Genomic DNA, 19400 nt, shown 5'->3' on the forward strand with positions numbered 1-19400 from the left:
CTGGTGGTGGTCTCGTCTGGTGGTGGTCTCTTCTGGTGGTGGTCTCTTCTGGTGGTGGTTACGTCACGTCTGGTGGTGGTCTCGTCACGTCTGGTGGTGGTCTCGTCTGGTGGTGGTCTCTTCTGGTGGTGGTTACGTCACGTCTGGTGGTGGTCTCGTCACGTCTGGTGGTGGTCTCGTCTGGTGGTGGTCTCTTCTGGTGGTGGTTACGTCACGTCTGGTGGTGGTCTCGTCTGGTGGTGGTCTCGTCTGGTGGTGGTTACGTCACGTCTGGTGGTGGTCACGTCTGGTGGTGGTCTCGTCACGTCTGGTGGTGGTCTCTTCTGGTGGTGGTTACGTCACGTCTGGTGGTGGTCTCGTCTGGTGGTGGTCTCGTCTGGTGGTGGACACGTCTGGTGGTGGTCTCGTCTGGTGGTGGTCTCGTCTGGTGGTGGTCTCTTCTGGTGGTGGTCTCGTCTGGTGGTGGTCTCGTCTGGTGGTGGTCTAGTGGTGGTCTCGTCACGTCTGGTGGTGGTCTCGTCTGGTGGTGGTCTGGTCTGGTGGTGGTCTCTTCTGGTGGTGGTTACGTCACGTCTGGTGGTGGTCTGGTGGTGGTCTCGTCACGTCTGGTGGTGGTCTCGTCTGGTGGTGGTCTCGTCTGGTGGTGGTCTCTTCTAGTGGTGGTCTGGTGGGGGTCTCGTCACGTCTGGTGGTGGACACGTCTGGTGGTGGTCTCGTCTGGTGGTGGTCGGGTGGTGGTCTCGTCACGTCTGGTGGTGGTCTGGTGGTGGTCTCGTCACGTCTGGTGGTGGTCTCTTCTGGTGGTGGTCTCGTCATGTCTGGTGGTGGACACGTCTGGTGGTGGTCTCGTCTGGTGGTGGTCTCGTCACGTCTGGTGGTGGTGGTCTCGTCACGTCTGGTGGTGGTCTCTTCTGTTGGTGGTCTCGCCATGTCTGGTGGTGGACATCCATCACATTCTGTCCATCCTGAGAGATGGATCCTCCTTCAATGTTCTCACTCAGGTTTCTTCCTATTTCGTTTTGGGGGAGTTTTTCCTGTGATGTGTCTTTTTGTGTCTTTTTGTCACATTCTGTCTTCTGTCTGGAAAAGGAACCAGAGACGAGGGGAGTGTTTGTGTTTCATAGGAAGAACAGAAGGGAGCAGAGTTGTCCTCAGAATGACCCACAGCAGCAATAGGCCTCCCTCTTCCTGTCTCTCTCTCTCTCTCTCATGTCACAATATGTAAGCAGTTTGTTCTTCACCAGGACATTCATTAAAATATACAGAATATTACTTCATTCTTATATCTTTGCAATGTGCAGAAGCTAAAACATCTGGATCGCCCCCTGGTGGCTGGATCCACTTTATTGTCCCATTTGGTAAATTTGTAAACTGCATCCAGGAGCCTTTTCTTTTTCTTCTGCCTAATTTTACAGGAGCAATTGTTGTGCTCATTTATTATCTTATTATGTATTTATTAATTTATTTTTTTCATTTGAATATATAATACAAAACTGTGTGTTAAAGGCCTCACCTTTAAAACACAACGCATGCGAGTACTTTTCCTGGTAACAGAGTATTAGTAGTATTGGTGAAGTGTGTGTTTGGGCTCACGGCGCCATCTGCAGGCAGCAGACCAGAAGACGGCCACGAGCTTCTAAGGATTTCAGTATTCTTTATTTTAGTTGGATTCATATCGGCAGAAAAATAAATCAGAGTTGTCTAAAATAAGAAGCAGATGTGAATTTAAATAAATACGCCCCCTAATTATGGGTAATCAGTAACATCTGTTTCACCACTGAAAGAATCTAAAGGACAATATTATATAGATATTGATCACTAATGAGGGTTTATTGATTCATCCATTGCTGCTGGAAACGTCAAATGAATCAAGTCGAAGCGGCATATTGCCTCGGATTCTCCCTCATCTGAGGGTCAGGTGACCCCTGATGGTCACATGACCCAAGTCTTGAAGCATCTATAGGCAGGATAATGTTAGAGATTCATAAAACCGTCAAATTGTTTTGGATACAGACTTTTTATTCAGTGTAGAAATACAAATGTTAATAAATAAATTCAAAAGATGCTGATTGTTGTTGATGTGACAGAAGAAAGAAAAACACAAGCTGCCCCCCCCCATATGAAAAGTTACAAAGTTCTGTGTCGCTAAAATATCATCTGTAGCTCCTGATGTCGTTTCCATAGTTCACCCCTATTTGAGCAGATAAACGCGCCTTGATATGATTTGCTGTTTAATTGTTTTTTACTTTGGGGGCAAAAACGAGACGCGCCTGAGAAGCTTTTCATGCATTCGGTATTAAAAGGTTAAAGTGTAAAAGTCGCAGGAGGTAAAGTTGGTTTCCTGAAGAAGCACAAACGCCTTTTAGCTTTTTGGACGAGGACACAAATAAAACCATTTCATCTCCCTTTGACTGCTGCTCGTTGGTTGAATGAAGAAATGTGTAACATCCTTGTTTTTATTGTTCTAGGAGCTAAAAGGAAAAATCCACCTAAAAAAACATCTTCCACCAGATCAGAAACTCTGAAAATGCTTTTGAGCATTAAAAGCATTAAACTTTCTTGATTTATGATTCGTCCGTTAAATGAGGAACAACCTGAAGAACATATTCAGCCTGTTAGCGTTAGCGACACTGAGCTCATCGATATGTTTGAACGGGCTGCATCGTACGGACCAAGATCCACATCCAGGTATTGAGATTCTGAAGGTGTGTGACGGTATTTAAACACATTCATTCATTGAGCCCAAAAGGCTTGTGGGTAATGTTGGAGCATCTCTGGTCTCTGGTTGGTCCTCCTGTGTTTTCATGTAGCAACAGAGTTCCTTCTTGTTGTGAGCTGTACCCAGAATGCAGTGCGTAAATGTACAATTATTAGTGCAACACCGGTATGAACGGTAGGTGAGGAGTTTATACATAACTGAATATTATGTCAGCTGCCTTTTTAAAAGCTGATTCCAAACACTTAAAGTAAAAAAGCTCTTTCTGACTTTAAGGTGGATTTCTCCCTTTAGTTGTGTTTCCTCGTTTGGAGGTAAAATCACAAAGTGAAACCAAACCGCTGCTCACATGGAAACCATCAAAAGAACTCAAAGCAGAATAAAAGACATGGATTCAGTCTCCATTTCATTTAGTTGTCACAAAAAAAAGAAATACAAAAAGTCAAAACACGGATTGTGGAATTCAATCCAGCGCTGATTTCTTTAATTCATATCAAGTATTTATAAACAGAATGGCACTAATTTCAGTCTATTCACAGATAAAACAATTTTTATGTTCTCATTGTTTTGAGACGTCCACTTTAGAAAATGGTCCTTTCTGCAAGAAGTTATTTATAATTATTGAGAAAAAACCGTGCGAGGTCTCACCTCCACTTTAAAAACACTTTTTTGAGTAAGAAAACAATGACACAAAATCCCAGTTGTACTCGCCAAAATAAAAGCCTTGTTGTCCGTGCAGGCTGAACTCACTGCGCCGTGTGATTGGTCCCTAAAGTCGTCCTCAGGAAGAAACTTCCTGCTGAGTCCCTTCCATCATCTCAGTGCTTCTCAGTCGCGTCGGGACCCAAACGCTCCTCCAGCCGAGCCGTGACTTCCTGTCTCTGCCTCTGGTGGCCATCTTTGGATCCCGAACCGCCAGCTGAGAAACACTGACACGCGTCGTCTCCACGGTAACGATGATGCTATGGCAGGAAACACTGAGAATGAATCCAACAACATCAAACAAATAACAAAAGTCATTTAAAGACTTTGACCTACTGAACACATCAAAGCCCCCCCCCCCAAAGAACAACACGACAACCTGATCCAGAACATTCACAACAGCTGCAGCCATGAGGAGGAAGTGAGTAACAAACAACGTCCAGTTTCAGGAAGCAGAAGATCTCCATCATGTGATCAGAACTATTCATAACGCGTCGCTTCAATGGACCAGCAGAACCTGGGTCACCTGTCTGGAGCCTCAGATCAAGACCACTGGCCGGGATGGGACCATAGTTACCATAGTTACCAAAGGTAAATGCAGGTAGATACACCTTCTACGTCAGTGTTTTGTGATTCGGACTTTGTTCTGGTTCCGATTGATGAAACCAGAGAAGAGGACTAACAGGCAGGATTATTCCTGATGAGTCAAGTCATTGTTTGGTTGCAGTGTTCATTTCATGGTCTGCGTTTCCATGACGACATCAACAGCTCATATCTGGGTTCAGAGAGACAGTGAAATCAGACTCACCTCTGAGCTCATGTCTGCTCCTCGGGGGGCTGTGATTGGCTGACACCTTGAGGCTCCTCCTGGATCACTTCCTCCTCCTCATCTTCAGTGGCTTCTTCTCCTTGTTCTTTCAGCTCCATCTCTCCTTCATTGTCTGCAGGATCCTCCTCCTCCTCCTCCACCTCCTCCTCCACCCCCTCCTCCTCCACCTCTTCCTCCTCCACCTCTTCCTCTTCGTCTTCCTCCTCCTCCTCCTCGCTGAAGGGCTCCCGGCCCTCCTCCACCCTGGTGGCGGTCTGGGAGAACCAGTCCCTCACCTGCTCGTAGCTCATGCTGGATTTGGTCACCAGGTCGTCCAGGTCTCTCTCGCTGAGGCCGCGGTGCTTGAGGAAGTAGTCCTTCAGGAACGACTTCCCCGACTTCACCTGCGGGACGCGGGACAGACGTCACATCGAGGACAGTCGACCGACAGGGGACACATGCGTGTCCGACAGACCCACCTTGATGGTGGCGGCGCCCTCTTGTGGGGAGCGTTTGCAGGGGTACGGCCGCCGCGTCCTCCTGGACCAACCGCGGAACCGCTTCCTGGACTTCTTCGGGGTCTTCAGGCCGCCGTTCAGCGCCTCGTCCACCTGCAACAAACACACGTTGCATATTTTAAAGTGGACAAAATGCAAATAAACCCCCGTGAGTTTACCACGTGTGCGCTGTTAGCATTAGCATTAGCCTTAGGGGGCGTGTACCTTCCCGCTCTGGTACAGGTAGTACCACTTGAGGTTGCTGTTCTTGCAGGCGTAGCGCGTGTCTCCGAACCAGTTGACGATGTAGATCCTCGGCAGGCCGCTGTCCTCCGCCATCTGGTCGTACTCCTCTGACGTCGGCCACTGCGAGCGGACGAAGGCCTTCTTCAGGATGTGGAGCTGCTCCGGCGTCTTCTTCACCACCTTCCTGCCGGAGGGCGGCGTGCTCTGGCGTTCTCGCGTCGAGGACGAGGCCCCCTCCTCCTCCTCGTCCTCCTCGTCCTCCTCCTCCTTGGCGGGCATTTTCCGCCGCTCGGTGAACCAGGCGTCCACCTCGCGCCGCGTCAGCTTGGTGGCGGCGCGCAGCCGGCTCAGCTCCTCGTCCGGGGGCGTGTCGGATTTCTGGAAGCTGGCCTCCAGGACGAGCAGCTGCTCCGGGGTTTTCTCCTTGAACCTCTGCGGCGTGAAGTCGGGGAAGGCGTGGCGGAACTTGACCCGCGGGTTGGTGGTGGACGAGGCGGCTCCGGACATCGGGGAGCAGTCGCTGGCGGCGTCGTCGCTGGAGTCGATGACGATGGTGGAGGTGGAGGCGGCGCCCGGGGTGTTGTTGCCGTCGCCGTCGTTGAGGCCCCCACTGTTCCTCCCCGCGCCCCCTCGCCCCCCCCCCGGCGCCCTGCCGGGTGCGGCTTCGCCCAGCGGGAGGCCGTGGTGGTCCTTGGAGTTCCTCTGGTTGTAGCGCGTGTCGCTGAACCACTTCTTGATGGCGCGCTTGGAGAGCCTGGTGACCTGCATCAGCCGCGATATCTCCGCCTCCGTGGCGAACTGCCGGCGGCCGTAGCTCGCCTTCAGCTCCGCCAGCTGCTCCTTGGACTTCTTGGGCCTGGCCGCCGCGTCCAGGGAGAGCGCCGCGCCGGCCGACATCTCCGTCTTGGACTCGGTGGCCGCCGGCTCGGCGGCTTTGGGCTGGTTGCCGGGGACGCCCGCGACCGTCAGCGTGATGGGGGACGAGACCGGGACGGCGCTCCCGCTGCCGCCCACCTGCGTGAGGACGAGGCCCGGCTGGCCCACGATCTGGCAGGTCTGGAAGATGGACTGGAGGCCGTTGGCGGCCGCGGCGATGTTGGCGGGGATGACGGTGATGGTCTGAGGGACGGTCTGCACCGTGCCGTTGAACTTCTTCCTCCTCGCCTCCTCCACCTGAGGGACCACAACGGGACAGTGAGCGTTTATACTTTACGGCCCATTAGCTTCAGCATCAGCTGACACGCCCGGGATCTGTGCGTTTCGATTGGTGGGAACGTGAGCGAGAGGTGGAGTTAGTGAGGAGCAGCACCGACCTCCTCCGGCGTCCAGCTCACTCCGTGCTTCAGCCGCTGGGCGGAGAACCAAACTTTGATCTGCTCCTCGCTGAACTTGGTCTGCGAAGACAAACCCATGATCTCCGAGACCGAAGGGTACGGAAACCTGAGACACGCCAGAGGAAACAATGACACCGTGTTCATTCTTCTGCTGTGTGTGTGTGTGTGTCTCTGTGTGTGTGTGTGTGTGTGTGTGTGTGTGTGTGTGTGTGTGTGTGTGTGTGTGTGAGCGGGTCACCTGTTGTAGGCGCTGACCAGCAGGACGTTGTTGTCCATGGCCGTGTTGTAGGTGGGGATGCTGCTGATGGGGATGAGGAGCTGCGTCTGACTGCAGTTCTGCTGGTTCTGCAGAGCCGACAGCACCTGGGCCAGCGTCCCGGGGGGGAGCACGCCACCCCCCCCGCCGCCGCCTGACCCCCCTCTGAACTGCAGCATGTTGGAGCTGTTGACCACGATGCTCTGTGGGACGGCGTGGACCTGCAGCGGGGCGGAGACGGGGATGAGGCGCGGGGGGGCGGCGGTCGGGACGGGAGACAGCGTGGGCGGCTCCTCCTCCCCCTCCTCGCCGCTCTCCACCTTGATGACGTCGTCGAGGGCCATCCTGTGCAGGGCGGCGAACTTCTTGTGCTCCGGACGGCTCCTGATCCTCATGATGGGCGTCTTGCTCAGAGCGATGCTGCTGCGGGACGTCTCCTCCTCCGTCTCCTCCTCCGCCTCCACCTTCACGAAGCCGCCGTCGAAGGTGAGGTCGTTGACCGTCTGCTGGAACACCGTCTCGTTGTGGCGCTTCACCATCGTGCGGGTGAAGTTGTCCTCGCCCGGGTGGAGGCGAGCGTTGTGGGCCAGCAGCGTGTCGTAACTGGGCGGAGGAGAGAAAGCCGGGTCGGAAACCAACAAAGACGGATTAAATCGGAGAGAAGTCAGCAAATTAAAGTTTAAACTAACATCATGTTTTCTTTTTTGTTTCCATGAACTAAACTTCCACCTTTGAGAAAATGACAGAAGATGAAAAGTTGAAACTGGAGCCCAGTTAAAGTGTGCGTGATTTCAACTGTTCGGACATCGTATACCGATGTATGATGATGGTGTAAATAAGCCTGCATTGTTCTAGGGGCTCTACCTCTTGGTGTGGTAGTCACACTCCATGCAGACGTACGAGGTGTTGGTGACCACGTCCGGGTGCTCCGTGTCCACGTGCACCGTGAACAGGTTGAGCTCCGATGTCCTGAAGCTGCAGTATTTGCACTCGTAGCCCCCCTCAGCGGCGCCGGGCTCCAGGCTGTGGTCCGGGGGGGCCTCCTCCACCTCTTCGGCGCCGTCGCACTCCTGCGACTCTGCGGCGCCGACCACGTCGTCCATCTCCTGGTCCGAGTCCACGGCGGCCCGGGCAGGGACCATGCACGGGGTGGTGGACTTCCTCCGGCTCGCCATCTCTGGTGGGGCAGAAATGTTTGGAGGGCAAAACCAGCGGAAATATCAGAGTTTAGAAATTGTAATCTGAAACATTCCTGCAGAAAACACATCTTTAGCTTCTCTAAAAATAAAAAAAAATTCTAAATTAAATTTGTGGACATTTTCAGGCATATTTTATTGATCTCAAAGGGGAGAATATTAAAAATGTTCCATAAATATATACATGAATGGTAGCTGTGTATTTTACTTCATTATTTACTACTATTCATGTTGTTGCTTTTCATCTTTTTACTTGACCTTTCAGAGTTTTATTTCTATTTTATGTTAATAGTCTTTGATTTTTTGTAACTTTGTACTTAGAGGTGTTGTATAAATGCAGTTAATTATTTGTAATAAATCTATTATTCATCTTGTTTGCGCCTTGTTTGTTCCTCCGGGTATTTTTCCACCATCAACATTTAGAACTCTTAAGATTGGTTTAATTGTTATGGGTTGGGTTGATTTCACTTGATCAAAGTGATCAATCAGGCAAAATGTCAGAATAAGAATAAGATGCCATTTCATGCCACATATGTTGGAGAGAAATTGGACTGAATTGGTGCACTATAAGAATAAATAGAATATAATCAAATAAGTACAATAAGATACAAATATACAAGCAATATGTATGACAGCAATGTAGGAAATATATAATAATCAGATCAATTCATTGAACTATTAAAACAACTTTTGCTGCAGGGAAGACGTTTAAAGACTGTTGGAACCTTGTTTATTAAACACACACACACATTCTCGCACGCACACGCACACACACACACACACACGCACACAGACACGTCTTCTCATCTCGCTCTAATAAACCGAGAGGAAACGTCAACAAACAGCAGCGGCAGCCTATGCTAACGTTAGCTTAGCTTAGCTGGCTAGCTAGCTGCGTTTTACCGGGGATCTCCGCAAGTGGCGGCGGGCGTGAGGCGGGCAGAGACCCGCGCACCGACACCGAAGACGGAGCGCGTTCGGCCCGGTGCGTGTGCGTGTTTACCTGGGGAATCAGCCTCCTTAACGGGGGGTGGTCGGGTGAATCGCTGTAGCTCTGTAGCGCCTCTGGCTCGATGTGTTGATGCGCAGTCTTCCGCCTTTCAGCCCGAATTCACCGAGGAGCCCATCTGCTTCAGCCCCGGACGCAGAGCCCCTCCGACGGCGGTGGACGAGCTAAGCTAGCGCCTGTTAGCTGCGGTTGTCCGCCGGCAGCAGCACGACTCGCATAGTTCGCTCGTTTGCTTTCGTTATTAAAAAGGACAGTTTAATAAAAACGCCATCGATAGTTCACCGAATCCGACGGTGGCCATTTTTTTCATACCGCCGCTCCAAGCGAGCAATGGCCAACAAACACATCCGGTTCGGTTTATTTTCCAAAATAAAAGCTTTAGCTAGAGTTCAACTAACGTGAGCAACGTAGCAACACTACTCTTACAAATAATATTCCTGCATTTAAAATCTAAAAGTACTTGTATCATGGTTGTTGATTCTGGGATATGCACATCAATTATATACTGCTGTCATAAACTCCTTGGACCATTTTAAAACAAAATGAATATGTTATTTGCGCTCAAAATAAACTATTGAATACTACTATTTTTAATATTTAATAACCATGTAGATACTTTTAATCCTAACTTACATTTTTAGTAGTGTATTATATTGATGAAAAGCGGTGTGTCTGTGATTAATATTAATCAATAAAACCATTATTTTTCGCAAATGAATATTTATATGTCTTTATATACTGCTTTCTTACTACTTGTGTATTGAATGTGACATATTTTCTTTTTCCGAATACATTTGTATCTATTAATTGCTTCATTACGTGTTTTTGTATTGTTTTGTTTACTTTCTAAGGATTTATTTTGAAGGTATCCTCGTTAAACGGAAGTTAACGATGGTATTCTACATTTGACCCCCTTTTTATACTAGATGTTATAATTTCTATACTATTGAGACTTGTAAAAGTAATGTGCTACAAATGAGAAGTATCCCTCTGTAATGAAGTCAAGAACAAGTATGAATCAAAATGAAATCAAAATTTCATTCTCTTAAAGTACGAGACCTCAAAACTATACTTCAGACACAATTATCTAATGTCAGAACTAAGTATATTTCGAATTAGTATTCTGTTCTGGGGGAAAAAAATAACTTGATGATTAGAATGATATAATATCATATGCTCATGGCGACAATAAATTGGTCCCATTAATTAGAAGAAGAAAGAAAAGTATCCTTTAATGATCCCCATAGTGAAATTATTCAATTATCTATTAAAATAATTCTAACATAATACATATTGAAGTGAATCAAAAAATTGATTTGTTGAATGAGGATTTATTTAAACAACTGCCGAAGATGAAGCAAAGCTGGCGATTTCTTCCTTCATTTCCTGAAGATGAAATTTAAAAAAAGATGTAACTCTGCTTCTACTCTCTAATAGAAATAGAAGAAGGTAGAACAGACATTGAAACATTTCTGTGGTGACTTGATGGAGTCAACATGCTATCAACATGCTATCAGTCCGATAGCAACATGCTTTAATGCCACCCAGTTACAGAAGATGAAGCTCACTCATCCGTTGATAGCAGTGTGTGGATTACGCATCGAGACTTTAAATATCATTCTAAACGCTACGCGGATCCTGTAAACGCTGATAAAAATGGCGGCACTCTGACCATGCTGCTACGCCACGAAAGCGCTCGGTGAAATTGGAGGCGGGGCGTGTTCCGTACCTGAAGGAGCTCCTCCTTGTTGCGGTTGCTTCGGTGTCGGTAGATGCACTGAGCCAGCAGAGCGTGAAGCTTCTCCAGAGGCTCCACCTCGGAGCCCTCCGTCCTATCCACGGCCCGCTGGAGGACGTCCTGAAATACGCCAAAAACTCAAAACACGGAGGCGGCCCCACAGCTGGAAACCCCAGAGCCAATCAGCGCTCACCGGGTCGCCGGTTCCACTCACCCTCAGATCGCCGTGATCCACCAGCAGCAGGGGGGCGCCCTGGTCCAGCCTCTTGGTGGACGGCTGTTTCCTCTTCACGGCGGCCATGTTGGCGGCGGTCTGTGTCTCTGCTTGAGGAGGAAGACGAGCATAGGAGGAAGAGGCAGATGAATCACGGTGGGAAGGCGCGTCACCTGTAAGATGGCCTCAGTGGCCCCTTTGATGTTTACATAAAAACCTGCCACTTCACAATGAGCCACCTGACCTGAAGTCTCACAGGCGTCAATCAAAGCGAACGCTTCGGTAAAAGATCTCAAATGAAATGATTTCTTTGTTGTGTGACCTTTCTCCACTTGTTCTACATGATATCATGCAGCACCTCTCCTGAAGTTATTCATCCATCCAAGTCGCCCCTCAAAGACTTACGTGGAGCTCCGCCCCCTTTTCTGATGGCCTCCTCGGGTTCGGTGCAGCAGCAGGAGGCTGAAATGAATAATAAGTGTCGTCTGGTGGCTCGAGGGCAGAAGAATGTTCTGTGTTCCTACATTTCAAATATGTGCTGCAGGTGTTTGATGAACTTACCTCTCTGCGTCCGAGAGGCTCGGATCTCCTCGCAGGCTCTCTGGAAGCCTTCGTTCAGCTCGGCTCTGATGATGGAGCGCAGCGCGTCCCGCAGGGCGCAGGCCCGGTGCCGGATGTGGCGGTCTGACACACACACACACACACACACACACACACATCGTTGTGTAAAAAAACGTAGTGTGCATCATGCCTTCTGGTGGGGGCTCCGAGGGGGCGGGGCCTCACCCATGGGGTCGCGGTCCGGGTTGTACTCCAGGGCGTTCCTCCAGATGAGGTCGGCGTCGGACACAAACTCGTCCACGGTGACGTACTTCTGCTCATCGATGTTGGTGAGCAGCGTGGAGAGGTCCATCGGCTTCCTCACCACCAGCGTGTAGTCCGGCACCTGCGGAGAGACGCGAAAGAGGAGCAGGAGGGGCGTGAGGAGGAGGAGGAGAAGCGTTAGGAAGAGGAGGCCTGAAGTCCATCCACCTCCTCCGTGTCAACCGGCTTGGTGAAGGCCTTGAAGCGTCGGTCCTGAGCCAGACTCTCCGTCACATAGCGCAGGAAGAGGCGGAGGTCCCGCAGCACGTCCTCCTCCTGCTCCTCCAGGCGGACCCGCTCCCGCTCCGGCAGCTGGCGGGGGGGAGGCGTGGGAGCCAGGGGTAGCACCTCCACGGCCTCGGCCACTGCGGGAGGAGGACAGGAGGAGATGTCACTTATTCACACTTCCTAACCCTTTGGTCACGCCGCGGTTGAAGTGTCCCGCACCGTCTGGTTTGGAGGGCGGAGCCTCGGCCGCCTGGTTCAGGAGGAGGTCCTGGAAGAAGTCGCTCCTCTCCTGCCGGGTGGGAACGCTGACGGTGTGAACCTCCCCGTAATCCTCCCGAAACAGAGCCTGAATCTGAGGAGGAACAAAAGTCAGAACTCATGGAGCTTCAAAGAGAAACATGTGCATCCTTTCTTGTTCCACCTCTGGGTCCAGCTGTTTGTAGTCATCACTGCAGGTGGCGAGGAGGAGGATGGGTGAGAGGGAGGGGACGGCGGCCAGCAGGCTGAGGAAGGACGCCCTCAGCGAGGACCCTGCGGCCTCCCACCACTGCTGCATGTGGGGCAGGTAGAGGATGCTGGGAGACGTCCGCCGGGCCTCACAGAACACCTGGGGGAGACGAGGAGACAAAGGGGACCAGCAGTTCGTCTCACGGCTCAGAGAGGTGGACTCCAGGTGACGCCAGGTGTCCCTAAAGGAGGGCGGGGCTTCAGCCTCGACATTTGTTTCCTCGTCTTTGTGTGACACAGAAATAGATGTCTGCTCACACCTTCGGGCCGAGGCCTCACCTGGGCGCAGGCTTCCTCGGGGCTCGTCCCGCTGACCCCAAACAGCACCGCCGAGTCCAGGTTGTGGACGGGGAAGCGCTCCAGGGCGTGCAGCAGGGCCGGAGCCAGGTGGGAGGTCTGACCCGAAGAGGGGCGACCGCCCAGGAGCATCCTGGGACGGTAGGACATCGGGTGTTTGGCTGCACTGCTGCAGGAGGGAGGGAGAAGGGGGAGGTAGGGGGAGTAAGATGAAATGTGACGGAACAGCGTTTTATCAAATTAAACAGCAGCGATTTTATTGTTTGAAAACATTTGAATAAAATATATGTATATTATATGTATTTATAGCTTGTTGACAGTTAAGTAAACTAAAGGCTGATGTGGACTCACAGGAAGAGGCGGCTTTTGGAGGCGGAGGGTTTGGAGAAGCTGGATGTGAAGAAGCCTTCGTCTCCCCCCGTCAGCCCGTCGTCAAGGAAACCCGGGGCCCCGTCTGAGGGCCGAGAGAAGCCCCGCCGCTCAGTAGAAGACACGACGTTTAAAGAGAGGCGCCTGCGGCGTGCGGCTGGACTCACCCGCCTCCCTCCTCCTCTTCACGCCCTGCTCGGCGTGGGGGAACAGCCTGCGCAGCTCCTCCAGGGCGCGCCGCAGGGCCCCGCCCAGCAGGGGGCGCACCACGGCCGACAGCGGCGAGGCCGGCGAGGCGCCAGAGCGGCGGGAGGCCGGCAGCGTCTTCGCCATGGCAACCAGGAAGTCGCGTCCCCCGACGGCGATGGAGGAGACGTCCAGCAGGAGCTTGTGGGGCGTCCCGTAGATCTGCGGGTAGCGGCGGCGCACAGCGCACAGCGCCGCCTCCGTGCACACGCCCCTGATGTCGGCGCCGCAGTAGCCTGGGAGACAGGAAGTCAGTTGGACACGCGGAGACACGTGTTCTACGTGTTCTTCTTTGTGTGCGTCGCGCGCTGGTGAATAAAATCCTTCCCACCGACACATCTCTCGGCCAGTTGTTCCAGGAAGTCGTCCGACGGGCCGGGCCTCCACTGCCTCGTGTGGATCTTCAGGATCTCTTTTCGGGACTGAAAGAAAACCAACAGCTGGGTCACATGAGCACCAACACCACACAAACAACACAAATACTGGTATCAGATCCCTCAAAGCCCCATGCACCAGAACCAGAGAGGATTAATGACAGAATGGGTTTAAGGGCTAGTCAGATGACAGGAAGTGACAGAACATCGGTCTACAGACGTCATTCAGCCTGAATGACGTCCCACGGGGACTTGGGAGGGTTCTGAGTGTGTGAAACACCTCCCGGTCCGGCAGGCCGAACAGGAACTCCCTGTCGAAGCGGCCGGGCCGTCGCAGCGCCGGGTCGATGGCGTCCAGGCGGTTGGTCGCTCCGATCAGGACGACCTCGCCCCGATTGTCCAACCCGTCCATAAGAGCCAGAAGCGTGGACACGATGGAGCTGAGGGACCAGAGAAAAATGGACAATGGTTTGCTGGTTGTGTCACTTCACAGAAATACTGCTGAGTGAAGGAAAAACTCTACGATGAGAAAAGAATTACACGAAGACAAGCGTTGTGCCCCGACCTGTGAATCTGGTCCTGTCTGCTGGACCGGACCGGAGCCAGCCCGTCCATCTCGTCAAAGAAGATGATGGAGGGACGCAACTGATAGGCCTGAGGACGCAGAGTAGAACACGTGGGGGGGGGTCCTCGGCGTCTAGAGGCAGGCGTCCATCTCGCGTGGCGTTACCTGCTCAAACAGCAGCTGCAGCTGGCGCTCCGACTCGCCCACCCACTTGCAGAGGCAGTCGGCGCCCTTCCTCATGAAGAAGGACACCTTCCTGTTGCCATGGCGACACTCGTTGGCCAGCGCCCGGGCCACCAGCGTCTTTCCCGTCCCGGGGGGTCCGTAAAACAGGCAACCTCTGGAGGGGAGGGGGGAATTAAAAATAGAAGGACGGGAACAAATAGTCTGAAAGCCTCTCGTGCGTGTGTGTGTGTGAGAGGGTGTGTGTGTGTGTGTGTGTGTATGCGTGTGTGTGTGTGAGAGGGTGTGTGTGTGTGTGTGTGTGCAGGTGTGTGTGTCACCTGGGAGGCTGGATCTTGAAGTTGTCAAAGACTTCTGGGTAAAGTAGTGGAAACACAACCATCTCTTTCAGGGCCAAGATGTGACTCGCTAGACCCCCGATGCTGTCAAAGCCCATCTGAGGAGGGGAGGAGAGAGGAGAGGAGGGAGGAGAGGAGGGAGGAGAGGTGGGAGGAGAGGGAAGGAGAGAGGAGAGGAGCGAGGGGAGGGGAGGAGGGGAGAGACGAGCAGACTCTCTTCTCAAACACAAAGGAACAGTGAGAAGAAACCAACCGATTGGTCGAGGTCGGCTCCGTTGGTCTCGTCTCGTCTCGTCTCCAGAAGGTCGTCGCTGAGGAGGCCGAGCGGCCGGCAGCTGGATGAAGATCGATCAAACTTTGAACGTTGTCCTTGTGCTCGTAAGTCTCAAAGGAATCAATAAAAACCACCAGAACAGACATAGAAATCTGTCGCATGCAAACAATATTCAGCAAAGCTTTTTTGTTTTAGGAAACAAGCAGCAAATAGTTCTGATAACTTCTTGAATTCTTACGATGTGTAATAACATACAGTGGTTATTACACTTTTTGTTCAATCAAGATTCTAATTAGCTTTAGAGGTGCTTTGGATTTGTTTCATTTTGGACAGTACCAGGTCAGCTAAGCTAAGCTAAGCTAAGCTAACAAGCTCTAGCTTCATATTTTGTGTACAGACAAGAGAGCGTATGGACTTTTCTCCTCGATCACGTTGACTCAGAATAATAGATCTCAGAAGATGGATCAGAAGAAGGTAGATCATCATCTACCTACTGACCTTCCAGAGACCTTCCCCACGTTTTGCTCTTCATCCTCAGAGTCTTCCTCAGAGTCTTCCTCAGAGTCTCCCTCCGTGTCGTTGTCTTTGTCATCGTCGTTGTCTTCCTCAGACGTCTCGCTGTCTGTGAGTCTGGAGGAGCCAGGAGAGGAAACAAGGAGACAAGGTTTCCTCGGTGGCCTTAAATGTGAACTCAATGGTTTGGAGACCTGATCCATCAAATAAAGCAACAATCAAAGAGGCCCAACGTGACTGAAACACGGTGAATAAACGGATGAACCTGCCTTTCTCGGAGTACGGACACAAACTGACCTGAAGGCTGACCCGCGGGCCGGGCTGGGTCCGGCGCCGCCGACCTTGAACGTTGCTCTCGGGACCTCTGAATGACGACACGTGTGACTCATGAAGATGGAGCGAGGGGATCAACCTGAAAACAAACTGGGTGATTGTAAGCGTGTAACTGATCTGAGATCAGCTGTACCGCAGCTGTTGTCCTCTGCAGCCACTTCCTGCTTCCTGTCCTCGTCCACCAGTCCACCTGGGGACAACAGATGAGGAGGAGGAGACGTTCTTCCTCCTCCTCCCTCGCTGGTCTGCAATGAACGTCGGTACGAACCGCTCTCAAAGCTGCTGATGTCCACCCGAGGAGGCTCCTCGGTTCTCCTGGTCCTCCTCTTCTTCGCTTCAGAGTAGATCTTCAGCAGGTGGAATCACACACAAACACACTGTGAGGAAATGGAACAAACACCAGACAATCCACGCACACCGCATTCAGTTTAAAGAAATGTCTGTTAATAGTTGGTTATTATTTGGGATTTTTAACCTCAGCTCCAATAATAATAATAAACTCACTTCTCAAAACACTGGCTTTTATGTGATGTCGCTGTTTGATTTATTTTTAACGACATTATTTGATTTGATGCAGTCTGAAAACTCTCCACTAGATGTCACTAAAGCTCACAAACTCCTTTTTTATAAGTTCTGAACTTTAAATCTGGACCCGGATGAGAGACGGTTGGTCCCAGTCCCCACATTCAGCTTCATTCACCCCCTGGTCGACACCGTGAGTCAGTCGCATCACATCCAATTAGCCGTGTGGGCGGTGCAACGACACACAACAACACACAACAACACACAACAACACACAACAACACCAAACCCCAGAAAGCAGCTCAACGTGATCCATATTGAAAGGTTCAAGTGGAATCAGACACAAACAGACCGCAGCTCCTCTCGTAAATACAACAATCTGACAGGTCGGATACGGATGGAGATCTTCACCCACCGAGTCGTCGCTGTGAACGAGGCGCTTCTTCAGGACCGACCCGTCCGCGCTGCAGAGAAGAATCAAACAGACATGTTTCCAATCAAAATCTACTATTAGGAGCAATATTCAGAAATAAAATACACTTCATCTGGTGTCAGTAGAGTTTGTGACGTCAACAATTCTCTTCACCTTTTTTACAGCAGCAACAAAAACAACCAGATCCTGTAGATTCCTTTGATCGGAGCAATCAGAATATTGAACTTCCTGCAGCACAGAGACTCCCTTTGATTGACTCACCTGAAGCTGACTGACAGGCTGGAGGTCTGGTACCTGCTGACGGGTTTAACCGCTCGGGAGCTTCTCCTCAGACTGCTGCTCCCTCCTCCCCCTGGGAGACACACACACACACACACAGGACACACTAAGAGACACACATGTCATAGGCATCATATCACGTGACCCTAAAGCCTCATAAAACACTTTTACGTTATTGTGACCAAATGCAACGCTTCAGCGTTTCCATGGCAACGTATTCATTGTTAGTGATTTTTAGGATTCTTACCAGCAGCGTTCTGAACCCTCTGAGACTTCCTAAAAAACAACACAGGGTTCAATGTCACATTATGTGATTAAATCGATTGTCGTAGACGGAGACTAAATATCCGAGGGAACCAAGGCGGGCTCTAACACTGAGAACCAATCGTAGTCATTCGCTCATGAAGGCGTCCACCTGATGGAGGCCGCCGCTGCTCGCCCGTCATCCTCGGCCCTCGTCCCCGAACCAACTCGGTCACCTTCCTCTTCCTCAGCGTTAGCCCCCTGAAAAAACACGTTGAACTCTTCACATGTCGTTTTCAGATCATAAAACACAAGCACTTTATTCTGAAAGGTGAACAAAATCTGTTTGTTTTATTCAGTGTTTGGGGCGGGTTGTAGTCCGTTAATATATATTTTTTTACATGTGGTTTACAACCTTTTTGATTAACTCTCGAGAAATTTCAATTATTTTACTTTAATGAATTCTCGTGCACCAAAATAAAGAGTGTTATTAAAGTGTTATTATAATCGCATTTCTAAATATATATTTCTAACCATATATTATTACCAATTATATTAAACTAAATATACTAACAAGTGTAACGAGAGTATTAAAGTGGCAGAGTGATATTTATTCAATAAGCAGATTGGTCGTTTACTATTTTGATTGATCAATATTGATTTTTGAGTTTGTTTTTTTATTTAATTAATAATCCCACTAAAATTCCAGATTCAACATCACATTGAAGGATGATAAATGATGACAAACGTCACGTGATGCGGTGAGGCCTCTCATTGGCCTCTAACCTGAACTCCAGAAACCCTTCACATACCCGACTCGCGTGGGACAGTCCGGGTGTCTCCTCCCGGATGTCCCGCCCCCGGGTTCCCGGTTTCACATTCTTCCGGCGCGGCCAGATGCTCCGATCCGGGTCCCCTCTGCTTCCGGTGCGGCACGTCACCATGGTAACGCAGTTCACACACAAGCTAGCAAACCGTTTCTAGCTTACCGGTGAATTAACAGTTAAAAATAACAAAACACGTAAAGCCACCGGAACAAACGTCGGTAAACACGGGGCAGGCCCCGCGGCGGTGCTCCCCGGTTGCTGGAGGCGGAAACTGGAACGACAAACACCCCAAACGGTCGCTTCTTAAACGGACCTTCAGACCAACTGACGCGGCTTCTTCATAGAGCGCCGTACTGGCGCCACCTAGTGACGTCACGACGTAACGCGCGTGAGAAGACTTCTATTAATTTATTCAAATATAAATGTTCCACGCTAGATTAGTTTAAAGCCCCAGAATAAAACCCTGATAACTAGACACTTTTGTTTCCTTTGTCCATCACATCTTTTATCCAAAGCGACTTACCATAAGTGCATTTAAACCGTAGGGAAACAAACTCAGAAGAACAACAAACAAGAAAGAAACACGTGCAATTTCATTAAATACGCCGATTTACAACTTGCTATAGATGGTCCATGTTTCATATCAGTCACTGGTTTTAAATCAATGATCATTCCTATAACACAAATAACCATTTAAAAGAGAATAAATGTATATTCTGACTGAAAAGAGAAAATAAAGAAAAAGACAAAATTAATTTAACAAAATTCTTATAAATAACAATATTAAGATCAGATATCCTTTATTGATTACCGTGGGGGAAGTTATTCTCTGCATTTAACCCATCCCACACAGTGGGGCCAGTGTGCACTTTGGGGGTTGGATGTCTTCCTGAGAGACATTTCGACAGAACATGGAGCCGCCAACAACCCTGTGGATCCCAGCGCACACTACTCCATGCAACACAACCCCCCCCCCCCACATCACACAAAACCCATCATTTATCAACATACAGTTGATACAAATATTTATATTCCCACTACAGTATAATAGTCATTCTTTTACATTATTATCTTAAGTAAAAAAAACACTTGGAGTACAGCAGTCATTGTAGGACTACATTCTATCATAATAAGCTATATTTTACTAACATTAATACATTTTAATACAATGAGAACAAAAAGGAAATATGGCATCACTGCCTTTTGAGCGTTGCTTTTTTTTAAACTTAATTCATTTATTTTAAGTCTTTTGAAGACACAAGTTGTTTAAGACAGACGTACGTAAAAGA

General features: G+C 50.1%; 2 protein-coding genes across 3 annotated transcripts; both read right to left on the minus strand.

Moving 5' to 3' along the window:
- Positions 1-1836: 1836 nt before the first annotated feature.
- Positions 1837-9703, minus strand: LOC119218939 (zinc fingers and homeoboxes protein 1-like). Of its 2 annotated transcripts, none has more exons than XM_037473741.2 (8): positions 8759-9703; positions 7424-7736; positions 6542-7162; positions 6283-6409; positions 4949-6142; positions 4706-4837; positions 4227-4630; positions 1837-3693 (listed from the first exon to the last, which is right to left on the minus strand). In XM_037473741.2, exons 2-7 carry the CDS (start codon positions 7732-7734, stop codon positions 4235-4237), a joined length of 2781 nt encoding a protein of 926 aa, XP_037329638.2. In that variant the 5' UTR covers positions 7735-7736; positions 8759-9703; the 3' UTR covers positions 1837-3693; positions 4227-4234. The 2 variants fall into 2 exon arrangements, with proteins under 2 accessions (XP_037329638.2, XP_037329637.2); XM_037473740.2 differs by having other exon boundaries at positions 1840-3678; positions 8759-9701.
- Positions 9704-9781: 78 nt separating this feature from the next.
- Positions 9782-19271, minus strand: LOC119218928 (ATPase family AAA domain-containing protein 2-like). Its single transcript, XM_037473722.2, has 25 exons — positions 18097-19271; positions 17457-17545; positions 17289-17317; positions 17024-17114; positions 16745-16793; positions 15941-16154; positions 15772-15838; positions 15460-15591; positions 14941-15022; positions 14670-14785; positions 14332-14506; positions 14167-14255; positions 13882-14041; positions 13559-13649; positions 13149-13463; positions 12964-13066; positions 12595-12781; positions 12230-12415; positions 12028-12160; positions 11749-11945; positions 11503-11662; positions 11278-11400; positions 11122-11178; positions 10717-10826; positions 9782-10622 (listed from the first exon to the last, which is right to left on the minus strand). The coding sequence occupies exons 1-25, from the start codon at positions 18226-18228 to the stop codon at positions 10392-10394; spliced, it is 3318 nt and encodes a 1105-aa protein (XP_037329619.2). The 5' UTR covers positions 18229-19271; the 3' UTR covers positions 9782-10391.
- Between the last annotated feature and the right edge of the window lie 129 nt (positions 19272-19400).

This window comes from Pungitius pungitius, chromosome 17 (genome assembly GCF_949316345.1).
Source record: "Pungitius pungitius chromosome 17, fPunPun2.1, whole genome shotgun sequence".
In the NCBI taxonomy this organism is placed as follows: Eukaryota; Metazoa; Chordata; class Actinopteri; order Perciformes; family Gasterosteidae; genus Pungitius; species Pungitius pungitius.

Bases quoted from the DNA above. Each gene is read 5' to 3' on its own strand.
- LOC119218928 (XM_037473722.2), bottom strand. From the start codon at position 18,228: ATGGTGACGTGCCGCACCGGAAGCAGAGGGGACCCGGATCGGAGCATC. The intron at 13,650-13,881 runs GTGTTTCACACA...GTTTTCTTTCAG, and splicing joins TCGGCCTGCCGGACCGGGAG to TCCCGAAAAGAGATCCTGAA. The intron at 10,623-10,716 runs GTGAGTGGAACC...GGCGTATTTCAG, and splicing joins TGGATCACGGCGATCTGAGG to GACGTCCTCCAGCGGGCCGT.
- LOC119218939 (XM_037473741.2), bottom strand. From the start codon at position 7,734: ATGGCGAGCCGGAGGAAGTCCACCACCCCGTGCATGGTCCCTGCCCGG. The intron at 7,163-7,423 runs GTAGAGCCCCTA...TCCTCCGCCCAG, and splicing joins TGTGACTACCACACCAAGAG to TTACGACACGCTGCTGGCCC. The intron at 6,410-6,541 runs GTGACCCGCTCA...GGCGTGTCTCAG, and splicing joins CTGGTCAGCGCCTACAACAG to GTTTCCGTACCCTTCGGTCT.